Source organism: Apostichopus japonicus, chromosome 4 (genome assembly GCF_037975245.1).
Source record: "Apostichopus japonicus isolate 1M-3 chromosome 4, ASM3797524v1, whole genome shotgun sequence".
In the NCBI taxonomy this organism is placed as follows: Eukaryota; Metazoa; Echinodermata; class Holothuroidea; order Aspidochirotida; family Stichopodidae; genus Apostichopus; species Apostichopus japonicus.
Genome location: NC_092564.1, coordinates 8,779,530 through 8,792,210, shown reverse-complemented (window position 1 = coordinate 8,792,210; position 12,681 = coordinate 8,779,530). Strand labels below are relative to the sequence as shown.

Below are 12,681 nucleotides of genomic sequence, written 5' to 3'. Positions count from 1 at the left end.
CGTATTTGTCATGAGATTAGATGCACCCTTAAATGTTGAGACAGTTGCTGTCGGTGCAAAATTCCACTGCTTCCTGTCGCAGATCATTACTTCTTCCTATTCTTGCTATATATATTATATTATATTTTATATAATATGTTATATTATATATGTATTATAGTATCCGCTGGCTCAGATGGGCACTTGTTGCCTGGAGTTCAACGCTGTGATCTTTGTGAACATTTACCCTAACTTGTTACGGGCAAGTACCCAAAAAAATTCTCCATCTGCATTCAACATTCCACGAATATCAGCGATTTAATATCAGGATGAGAAATTGTTGGTATATCTCATTTCTTCTAAGAAAGTTGTACACGATAAGCAACAGGTTCTAATAATACTTGAAAGACAACAAAAAGACATATTAGCTCCTAATCTAAGCCTTTTCATTGAGATGAAGCTCTAGTGTGCTGAATGCAAATCAAAATAACGAAATCACTGAACTAGTTACACATATCTTTCCTTCTGAGAATAATTTACGCGAAAAGCAACAAGTTCTACCGATTGTTGAAAGGAGCACCGCCATAATAGTTATGGGGGAATTCCACGAGACCGAAGGTCCGCGAGACCGAATTTCCGCGAACATATGGTCCGCGAGACTGATGTTCCGCGGGACCGATGGTCTATGCATGGTCCATCAATAGGCGTAACTAGAATTTTTCATAAGAGGGGCTTCGGAGCGGGTCGAAGAGATTGACAAGTGGGGCAATATTGTTTAAAATAGGGTATCGCTTTATCTAATTATTTAATTATATTGTATTCTCATATTTTATTTGGGGCAGCAGGGGGGCGAGACTATTGAGAGCGGGGGCTTTCGTCCCCTGCAATCCCCTCTGGTTACGCCACTGGCGGAGACGTAGTATCAATGCAAGCCGTCCCAGCCCCCTTGAGTATAAGTCACTGGTATCCACTATGAAAAGAAATGGCTGTAAATTCTTTTTAATTACGCGCTTTATCAACGTTATAATACCGGTATAGTAATATTTGTCTTACCACTTTTATAGGCCTAGTAATAGTTTCGATCTGGGGGGGGCCTAGTAATAGTTTGGGTTTCGTGGACCATTTTTCATTTCGGTCTTGCGGACCTTCGGTCTAGCGGACCTTCGGTCTCGTGGCCTGTAACCATAGTTATAGCCTGCTCATTGTGCATGTATGCCTAATGTGATGAATGCTTCTTACTGCCTATATCATAAAACATAACAATATTTCTGTCGCACATAACGGTCTCCTAAAGTAGCCTACTTCAGATAACCTATGAAAACTAAAATTATATATTTTAAACCAACGGTCTGCAAACTTATTAGGCGACGACCCAACCAATTTTTTTGCATTCGGCCGCGACCAATCGATCACCCCACCCCCACCCCATCTTAAATTTATCAATACAATGCCACTGCAATATGGTAAGCTAATGTGATGGTTGGTTGTTCGTCCGTTTACCGATCTTGGCTTGAAGAGGCTACATGTGTGATACTGAGACTAGCACACAGGGCCCACGACCCATCGAAAATCATTTGCAACCCGAACACGCACCGTCATTTTAAACAACTCAGTCAGTATGCTAGATTCCAACAACGCCCCTATGGAAAGCCGTTTTAACATTTAATAAGGAATTTCAGATATCTCGAAATAATTTCAGTTATCTCAAATTAAATTACAGATATCCCCAATTTATTTAAGATATCTACAAATAATTGCAGATATCTTAAAATCAATTTCAGATATCGCGAAATACCAGAAAATTTCAGATATCTGAAATTGAATTCGAGATATCTGAAATTGGATTCGAGATATCTGAAATTGAATTCGAGATATCTGAAATTGAATTCGATATATCTGTAATTGTCAAGATATCTGCAATTCTATTTCAGAAATCTGAAATAGAATTTCAGACATCTCGGATTCAATTGCAGATATCTCGAATTCAATTTTAGATATCTGAAATAGAATTTCAGATATCTCGAATTCAATTACAGATATCTCGAATTCAATTTATGATATCTGAAATTCCCTATTAAATGTTAAAATGGCTTTCCATACGTACGCCATTTTAACATTTAATCGGGAATTTCTGCATATGAATTTCAGATATCTGGAATTCAATTTCAGATATCTCGAATTAGAATTGCAGATATCTTGAATTCAATTTCAGATATCTCGAATTCAATTTCAGATATCTGAATAGAATTTCAGATATCTCGAATTCAATTTCAGATATCTGAATTAGAATTTCAGATGTCTCGAAATCTATTTTAGATATCTCGAATTCAATTTCAGATATCTGAAATAAAATTTCAGTTATCTCGAATTAAATTTTAGATATCTGAAATAGAATTTTAGATATCTAAAATAAGACACAATTTAAGATATCTAAAATTCCCGATTAAATGTTAAAATGGCTTTCCATACGCCCCTGCGTAATCTGCATTAACAACCAATAAAAGTACATGTTCTGTTTATATGGATATTTCTCTCTCGGGTGCCTAGTTTGGACTTCCAAGGCCCTCTCAAGTAACGATCTCTTTTCATTGTCTGACACAAGTACATGTCATTACCGGTAATGTCCATGAGTGCCAATGCAAGGACAGAATCGTTATTAGATCACCATGACGTCATCGTTACGTGACTCAAGAATCCTTTTTAATTTTGGACGAAAACCGAAGTCAATGTCACGAACTAAAAGAAGGAGCGATCGAAATCTCATCAAATGCGCACGCAATACAGCGATATTTCCAAAGTAAGTCGTAGCATAACGCTAAATCTAAAAGTTGAAAGCTTAAAATTGGCCTCAATTTGGTTTATCTCTCCGTGCCTGAGAAATCATATCTAGCTGAGCCCCACTGATACAGGTATGCTTACCTCCACGAGGAAACCTCGGTCATTATCTACATGTCAAACATTGAAATAAAGCTATGAAACACCTGCTTCAAAGATGCGATCTTTAACAAAACATTTCCACATATCGGCCAGTTCATCTAATTCTATCTATCTGTTTTTGAGGGGCCATGTTTTACCTCACTAGTGAAGTTAATACCTACGAAAGGTATAGGTAAAACGTCGTCAGGGGTGGAATCACCTTTTCATACGTGGGGGTGGGGGACTAATGAAGTTAAGTCGTTCAGGGGAGGGAGTTAAGGGAAGGGGTGTCCCCTATCCCCTTTGGGACATTTTGGTGAAATGGAGGGTGTTTTTGCAACTGGTGCTATATTTTCGACTGCTAAGGTTGAACCGCAATACATGTTATTAGTACTGTACACTAAGAATGAATTCCGTCTGCCAATGCAGGTAGGGGGGGGGGGCGGCGAGTGAACTTCCCCTGATTGTTTTCTGGGTAGGGCTAAGGGAATCCACCTCCCAAGTATACGTGGTTGAACCCCTGAAAGTCACAAATCACTATTTCATTATCTCTTTCCACGTTGATAATCTTAGTCCTTTTCAGAGTCTGCTGTAAGTCCGACTTCCTGGTCTGAAATTAATTCTAGGGCGTCCCGAATCCGAGTCAGCTGCGAACTAGGTTCCGAGTGTTTAGGATGTGGATGAGGCATAGACTTTATGACAAGCATCGTGTATTGGTAAACATTACACAAATAACCTATTTTCGCCAATTATATGTGACAGTACGACCGTCTTCATTGCGGTAGTCGCACATAGATTACACTAGAATCAACAAAAGATGAATAAGATATCGCTACAGAGATGAGGCTACAGTATGATCAGCATACAGACCACAGATTACCATTATGATTAGGAAAAGAAAGACAAAGGTTGAATAATTGTGAAAGAACGAGGATTACATGAATATCATTGTTCAAGTATTGTGTACCTGCCCCCTCTACCCCCCCCCCCCCCATCGTGTCGAGCGTCCTGGTCATATCATGGGCCACATAGGTTCTACATCGTGAATTTTATACATAAATCGTGTCCTACAACAATACAGAACATGTCTATATATCCAGTACCGTGGTTCTGCATAGACATGCTGCATAAAGAAGTGTACAGTTAGCATGCAGAAACATTAATAATGACAGTGTACCGTTGCAGCCAAAACAATGTGTCTTTCGCAGAAACTCTTTTACAGTAGTACGGTTCATCCCAGTATTTTCATACTTCTGCTTCGGTGTGATGTTTGTGCGATATGTTGTGGAAAAGATATGAAAATAATGTGTGGTTAGCCAAGCCCTTTTACCCTCAGGCAGGCATTCCGCACCAAAAGAAAAACGTTTGCAATCAATTCGTTATAGCTCCCTCTACTTTATTCATCTCGTTGTTGACAGCACTGTAGTTGGTGTCCTCTGTCAGTCTGTTGTGTAGCAAGATACAGAGAAATATATCATCTAAAATTCAGTGATAAAGTCAGTTGGGAGAGGGACTCCTTTTCTTAATATGATAAGTCCACTCCTCCTTCCCACCTTCAGTCCCACCCACCCACCCATATCCCTTCGGTCCTACAGGATGCTTTGACTTTCACAACCTCATTCAACTGTTCCTAAGCCTAAGAGTTTGTAAGATTGGATACATAGTCATCCACAACCCCTATACCTAATACTCGCTCTCCTCTATTCCACTTCCTTCTCCCCACCCACTATCTACTCCCCACCTCCCTTTCTACATCTTGTCGAAGATGGGGTACATTCTAAAGCATGTTGCTGGCTGAAAACGAATACCTCGCACTGTACAAACTTCATGTGCCTCTGATACAAGGAAGGTGATAATTTCCCACAGTATACAAAACCCATACACGAGTCTCTGACTTACAATTATTAAAGCTTTTGTAGACGTTGAGAATAATTGATAGACTCAGTTTGTTTCAGAGTAAACACTTATTATTTCATTGTCTATATATGTGCCCTCCGAATAAAACAAAATCTTTTTATTACATGTATCTAGGGTTAACGAGTTTCAATTTCTTTTTGTGTGACCTTTGTATGAGTTAATCCATGTAATCGGTATTAGGCAAGTTGACCTATACTGTATACTTGTTCATAGCATGCGATATACTATTCATAGAAATATTAGTTGTAAATATAGTTATAGTCGGTCAAATGATGCATTCTGTGACACGTTCAGACTATACCTTAGTTCTACATCAGAATGCCTAAGAGCAAGGTTTTGCTAATAAATACTTTAAGGGGGGGGGGGGGTAGGGGAGGGCGGGGGGGGGGCTACTCGTAGTAGTGGTCCAATCATTCTTCCTCTGCTGAATGCAAAACTCTCTTGACTGAACTATTTTCCACCGACCGATGATCGGAGGTGGGGCATGGCCCGGGCCTCTTTTGCACACGCCACTGACCCGCCACGGACGGTCAACAATGAGTTGATCCACATTCGAATACTCTGGCAACCATCATAACGGTTTTCTCTGAAATTCAGAAGTTAGATACTGCCTATGTTTACCAGCGAAGAGGAGAATTACCACATGTATCAAATACTCGGCATCTCTCAATGGATACAACATGGCGGCGAATTGTGAGTTGTCGCAAATCTCTCTATATATATGGTAGCATTCTCCTATAAAATGTCAGCCTGACTTATACACTAAATCGTCGACGTAATGTGGTCTGTCAGTATAAATAGAAGTTCTCACTAGCTAAACGCTACCCATCACTGGATAGTTTGTAGTTTATCCTACTTTATGTGAGGATGGGAAGTAAAAAGGTGTGGGGGCATAATACAGCAGACGTTGGACATAACCTCGGCGGTTAGGGTAGAGGGTAGGGAATAGGGACAGAGAAGAGAAGAGGAAATTATATTTTTTTATATGATATAAGATGCATTTTTACATGAAAATGACTATGCTTAACACAATTTGATCTATCTGGATACATCCTTACATCAATATAAATCCTTTGTCAGTAACTTTAAGCCGAAAAAAAAATATTACAAAAGTGAATTAGTTTTAATGAGTTACTAGCAATGCAAATAAAAAAATCTTAAGTCACAAAGGCACAAAGATAGTCGAGAGAAACCTTATTTTAATGGCCCATTCAATTTTTAATCCATTTTCACTTTGGAATATGAATATAACACAGATAAAAAGTTCGCAACCGAAACCATAAAAAACAAATCTGTTTATCGCACCATCTGCCATACCTCTATTGTTCATTGACTTAGCTTTTCTTAGCCACTCAATCATGTTGTCCATTATTGTAATAATTGACAAAAGGAAGGCAAATGTGACAGACGTATAAAGTTTAACAACAAAAGAAGAGAAAGAGTGTGTACTTATCAGCGAGGTGACCTTCTAATGGTTCATATACACAATGTAGTTGTATAGTCACTATATATTTCACAACAAGAAAGTAAACTCCGAAAGAGGGTATTTTCTTATAATGGATTTGTTAAAGACATTAAAGTGAATAGATCGAAAAACGAAAGAGGCTTATCATTAAGTTTATACAGAGTCACTTGTTAGTTTTTTCATTGTAAAATCAGATTATAGCAAGTTTTATGATCTTACCATCTACGGTGGCAATATTATATATATTCTTATTTTATAAATTTACACTACGTGAGCTGATTTGGAATTAATATGTTTACGTATATGGTTAGATGTGTGTGTTTTAACGTGTGTAGATATGATGATCATAAAATTAAAGATTAACATTTTTAACTATGGGTACGTAAGGAAACTTAATTAATTCCGAGGTTCTCGACAGAAGAGTTTTCAGTTATGAAGAGGCTAGCGTACCCTCCGTATATGATTACATTCCAGCTATCGAAAGCTAAGTCGGTAGCTGGAAGATTATGCTGCAATACGATTGGGCTAAACCTGCAAGTTACCCTACGGGTGAGCTGTTGTACTTTCCAAATACCGCCCTCCCCTTAGCGCGCTTTTCTAAGGCTCACGAAGCTGCATGTTCTGTTTACAAGGATAAGATTGTTAGGCATATTAGAGCAAATCGAATGACTTTCTTTGTTGTCACTGGCAAAGGCCATCACTATTGTCAGCGAATGTTATCCCACTAAATGGTTAAATATTTCCATAGCTACTCCCCGCGAGATTCTGACAATTCTACAATTTATTCCTAGACAGTGAGAAGTGTTGACATAGACAGAGAGATTCCTGTACGCTGTATATTCTATACATGAGAACATGACCGAACATTCGTTGCATTTCTAACATATTCGGGTTAATACTGATTTATATTACTCTGCTCATTATTATTTCTTTTTTGGTAATGATGCTCTGCAATAAACTTAGCCTATACATTCCAACCTATATAACAGCCAGCAATCAGCAAGGAAAATTTGGTTCACTTGTGGCACATTGAGTTCATATTTAGACTGGCTCGAAGTCTTCGGACCTTTTTTTGTGTGAAGTAAAGGGAAAACAAGTGGTTTCTTCCACATGGACATGGTTATTCCTAGCTGTCTGAGAGAGATGATCTTTAATAGCCATTGCTATCACATCATGAGGTGTATGATAATCATGGCCGGATGGGTTTGTTTCTCCTTTAAAGATTGTATCCAAAGAAAAAGGTTTATAGTAGATCTTCACAGTGGTGGCATATCCTAATCTCTATAGGGTTCTTACACTGTTATAACCCCTAATGAAGGGGTATATTTCCTGTGTTATGTTACCAATACATGTATTATTTTACCGATTTCATGTGTCATGTTACCAATAACAATCAAGCAGTAAATAGTGAACTGATGAAACAAAGTATATTTGAAATAATAAAAACAAAATGTGTGAACAAAAAATGAAAGAAATCGAACAATTAAATTCTAAATCTGCCAGTTGTTTCGTGTCCCAAAACAAAATTCTAACGGCGAGCCATGCAAGTGTATGACGAATTTTACTATAGATGCCTGAAAATGTGAAAGATTTACCCGGGGTCTTTAATGCGGTACTCAAAATGATTAATGACATCGAGGCTTTTCATCCACGGAAGTTTAGTTTCGTGTTTTAAGCACGTATATAGCATGCATTGATAGTTCCTCCATAATTCAGTTATCAACAGTTTCGACCGGAAAATTGTTTGAATTTCTAACAACTTGGGTAGAGAGGGTTTGGTAACTAGAGCGAAATGTCCCTCGTTAATATATGTTCCTGTTTCTAATCATCCTTTAAACAAAGGCATGTACCACTTCTCTGCAACAGGTTTAATATATCACAAAATCAGAAATTGCTGTGATGCTTTTCATGACGATACTGACATAATGAGATGAAGAGAAGCTCTGTTTCAGGCGTTATGACAAAATCATCTCACAGCTAAAGCATTTCGAGAGATTTGAACGAATATGCAGCTGGAGTTCATATCATTATATAAGCACTAAAGGGCTCGCTATATTTAAAATACTACAATTAAACCTAGGGCTTTGATATTGTGAACTCATCGCGCAAATGTCAATGTCCCGTAAAATGCTCGCTGTTAAATTTGTTGTAAAAGTTCTTCACCTCTCCCTAACTCAAATAAATACTTTATGACATATTTTCACAGCCATCAATCTCGCGTATCAATGGCCAATGAGCCAATCAAATGGATGTGTTATCAGCTATGAATATTCATGTCGCTTTAAGCACAACAAGTTATTTTTCTCATCTAAAGAGGCCTCCTGCAGCTGCTTACATTAATACTATGCATTGTGTTTTACTGCTGGTGATTTCGGAAGGCTTACAAATACTAGCGCACAATATTTTTCAAATAAATAACCACCCCAAACAGTCTGCTTGAACATGCATGCACGCCCTACACAGTGAAGTAAACAGCACTTTTAATTTGTAATCAGTAATTTTGCACGCCTGCACTTTAATCACTTCAAGTTTTCACCGAAAGAGAAATTAAACTTGCCCTTCATTGTAACAAATGCACACGGGTACTTGGATCCAGCCAAACAGCTGAAGAGCGTGTACAATTTCACTTTCTCTTGTTAAGTCATACGAGATTCATTTTGTAAGCAAGCAGCATGAAGGATTATAACCAAGGAGAAAGAGTAGACCCATGAACTGATAATCATCTGCCTGTTTTTACACAGCCTCAGGAGAACGTATAGGTGAAGGAGTACTATTTTGGGTAGTCGAGGCAAGCAAAAATTACCACGGAGGCCTTTACAGAGAGGAGTCTACTGGGAAGTAGACCCTTGGCGGTAGCGTCAGCACCCGGCTGCAACTCTTTACAAAGTCGTCTGTTTTGGACCCCAACATCAGGCCTTGGCACCAACGGCGCGATCCGTACAAACGACGACCGTGACTTAGATGATAGCAGTCTTAACGACGAACCCATACGTAAGAGAGCAAAGATGTCAGTGGGTTCCGTAGATACCAACGGAACCGTACCTGGTGAAGAAGAGGTGAGTAACCACTATAGCCATGGTTGCTATTAGTATTACATAGTTGTTTTTGCACACGTATAGCCATACAGTAGGGTTTACTTTGTACGATATTTTTGCACTTACGAAAATCGAACACTGTTAGTAGAGATGCCTAGGCTAATGTAGCCCACAACTTTTTGAAACTGGTGTTGTTTATCAGAGGTTCCCAGTTCACCTTTCTACAGGGTCCTATAGGGAGGAGTCTTGTGCATGGTATGCTGACAATGCTGTATAAGGCTGTAGGCCCAAAGGAATTACATACCCTGACTACAACGTTGTGGGCCAATTGAAATCCTTCATGTGCCAGATGTGGGCCACAGGCTCCCTGTTTCATATATATAGCCTTCATTGGTTCCAATTCATCTTACCTCCTCGAAAAAAATCTTTAAGACACTGGGTTTACATCAGCTATCAGCTTCTCAAATTTACCTATTCGTTTAGGCATATGTTGTGAGCTAGGCAATTTAGGCCCTACAGCCATATGATACCTCAATATGCCTTTTGACTTTTATATTGGATCACACTACAATGGAAGTTGTTCTCTTTCTCCCATTTTCTAACTCTAATGAGCTACACTAAGTACATTATGTGTTCTAATGTTTTGTTTACGTAACATCTTATGACTTTTCAAGGTGTGGTAATTTTCTCAGTTTTATTGGAAAACAATTTGATCCACCTGTAGAGCATGTGATACATGGTTTTAGGGCTGCCAGTGTGACTGAAATGCTCAAACTTCATCTGAGGTTCTGTAGAGATATATTTATAGCTACACTTGATAAACTTGTTTATTTAGATAGTCTGTTTGTAACACTAAACAGCTTTTGTGTGCCATCTTTATGAAGAAGACATTTAAATCTGTTTTCATGCATGCACATGTATATGTGCTTACCCAATTAACTCCCACTGTAACCTGCCTGATTCAACACCTACCTCAAAGTCAAAACTAGTTACAAAGGCAGTCATCATAGGTGAAATTACCCATTCCTCTGTCTCTAACAACTACCAACTTTGCCAAGCGTCTCCAATTTCAGTAAATCAAAAGAATTTGAAACTGGATGAGATCCTCGGAACTGCATTAGTTGGCTAGACTATTTTGTGTCCAACCCTACAGTTGACTGCCTTAACCTTTTAAGGTAATTGTAATTGACACCTCCTTTAGTTGTCAGTAGCTCAGTGAACTTTTATCTTCCAACAGTTGGTTTCTGTTCTTTTGGATTTCTAGTCAAAGAGATTAAAAGACAAACAACTTTTATCCAACCAAGAAAGGTTGAATTCTGGAAAAGAAATAAGTATCTGCAAGACAGTCAGTGTTCAGCTGTTCACATTCACACTTTCACACTTGAATTAGTCTTATATAGGACAGTGTTTGTAAATGTAGACTAAATTTTTGTTAAAATAATTCAACCTTTGTCACTTCATTGGTTCTATTGATACCCAGTGGGTGCGATTGGGTAGCTAGGTGTGACGAAATTGTTCCTCTTACTCAAACAAACCCTTGTTCAATTTGATGTGATAAAGACTTGCTTGACGTACCCTGTTGAGGTTACTTTAATATTGTGTTCAGTAATCATTTCAATAATGGAAAACTTGATATGCAAAAAGGAAACCTGTATTTATTCCTGCATGCAAAACTTGCTAGTGAATGGGATATTTATGTCTGGTGTTTCTAGTTTAGTTTAAAAGTAGCATGAATTGTCTAAAAAGGAGAGCCTATATAGTAAGTTTACTGGACTGAAGTATCGATCCATATTCAGTTGTTCACTAAGTTGAATGACAGATACATAAACCAGTTACTATTATCTGTTGTGGTTGATATCAGGTACTGTCATCAAATGTGTCAGAGAAGCTATTACACTTTATGACTGACATGAACTTTTCAGACGGGTTCAGTACCACTTGTAAATTATTAGTTTTATTTTATCTGCTGCCTTCCTCGAGGTGAATACTTTCTTTTTTATTTAGGGTCATGGCTTTACTAGTTTCATTCTTGATTCAAATGACATTTGAGTGATAGCAATTTAAAGAGCTCTTTGTGGAAATATATACATTGCCTATTTTAGTTGAGGATGAGGTTAGTTCTTCCTGGTATCGATGAAAAATGACATTGCAACTCTTACTCCCTCCTATTAGATTTGCAGTCAGGTCCCTGTTGCAGCATCTTAATTTCTCTTTTTGTTGTTTCCATTATTACATCTTAATTATATATTTTACCACGAAACAAAAGATCAGCATTATGCCTCTCATCTTCCATCTTCAGCATAATATGCCTTCCCCTCTTCAATTTAATCAATTGAATCCCTCAAAATAAAATATTGTATATAAAACAGCTGAACCAGATGATCAATATGTATGTGTAGACTACAGTGCTAACTAGTACTATCTGGTTAATTGATACAGTGATGAGTGCTAGAGTCACATCAATCTCACGAGAACTGCTGCAACAAATGGAGCTTAATTATAGTTGATAATATGCGATGATCCCAAGCATTTTGTTCAGCCTCTTAACTAATGACGACATTAACTGACAACATACTTTGTGTATTGCTACAGTACACTGCAGAGATTTCCAACAGGATGCTTTATAATTTGATTTTGTTACCTTACAGGTTTGAATTAGTGCTTAGCATTAATTAAACGATGAATATCACAGTTCGGCATTGTTTACTTACAGTACAGTCTATATTCTATCTTAAAATTGCAATTTAATGATGTGCTGGTAAATTTTGTCAGATAATTTCAGAATTAATAAAATAGGTTGTGATTTGGATTTAATATTTGATAATATAATAAGGTAGGCCTATAGATACGTATTTGTCAGTGTACAGTTTATTTATTTGGATGGTAGTTCCATTTTCCAACACATGTTTACATTATGTCATTTTGAATTGAGATCTAAATAGTAGATGTTGCACTTTTTCTTATTGAACCTAGTGTTGACTGTACACAAGGTCTACATGAATACTGTAAGACACTTATATTAGTACTTGCAATGCCTGCAGAATTAGGTAGTTCTTATTGATTGTAAACCACATCTTTTGTTTTTGAAAGGATCCTAAGCTCTTTGAAGTCTTTTGCAAGGGTTTCTCTTGGTGGAGACAAGTTCTTTTTTCTGCTGGTCATTCTTTTTATGCCATTTGTATTGAATTCAGTCAGTTACTGTACTAAATAGTAAAGAGATTGAAAACAAATTCATTCCCCATGGTCTATTGAATTTTCACTAAGTGATGAACAATGGTACAGTAGTAGCCTAGTAGGCACCAGACTTTCACGCCAATTGAAGAAATTAAAATGGAAATGGTACCAGTAAATTGTTCATATCCAAACAAA

General features: G+C 37.7%; 1 protein-coding gene across 4 annotated transcripts in view; it reads left to right on the top strand.

The window, feature by feature from the left end:
- Positions 1–12,681, top strand: part of LOC139966354 (uncharacterized) — a 129,882-nt gene that overhangs the window by 18,605 nt on the left and 98,596 nt on the right. For 2 of the 4 annotated variants that reach the window (XM_071969272.1, XM_071969269.1), the window contains exon 2: positions 9,019–9,333. In XM_071969272.1, the coding sequence (XP_071825373.1) occupies positions 9,283–9,333 (51 nt within the window). In that variant the 5' untranslated portion in view covers positions 9,019–9,282. The other 2 variants (XM_071969271.1, XM_071969270.1) reach the window with 2 other exon arrangements.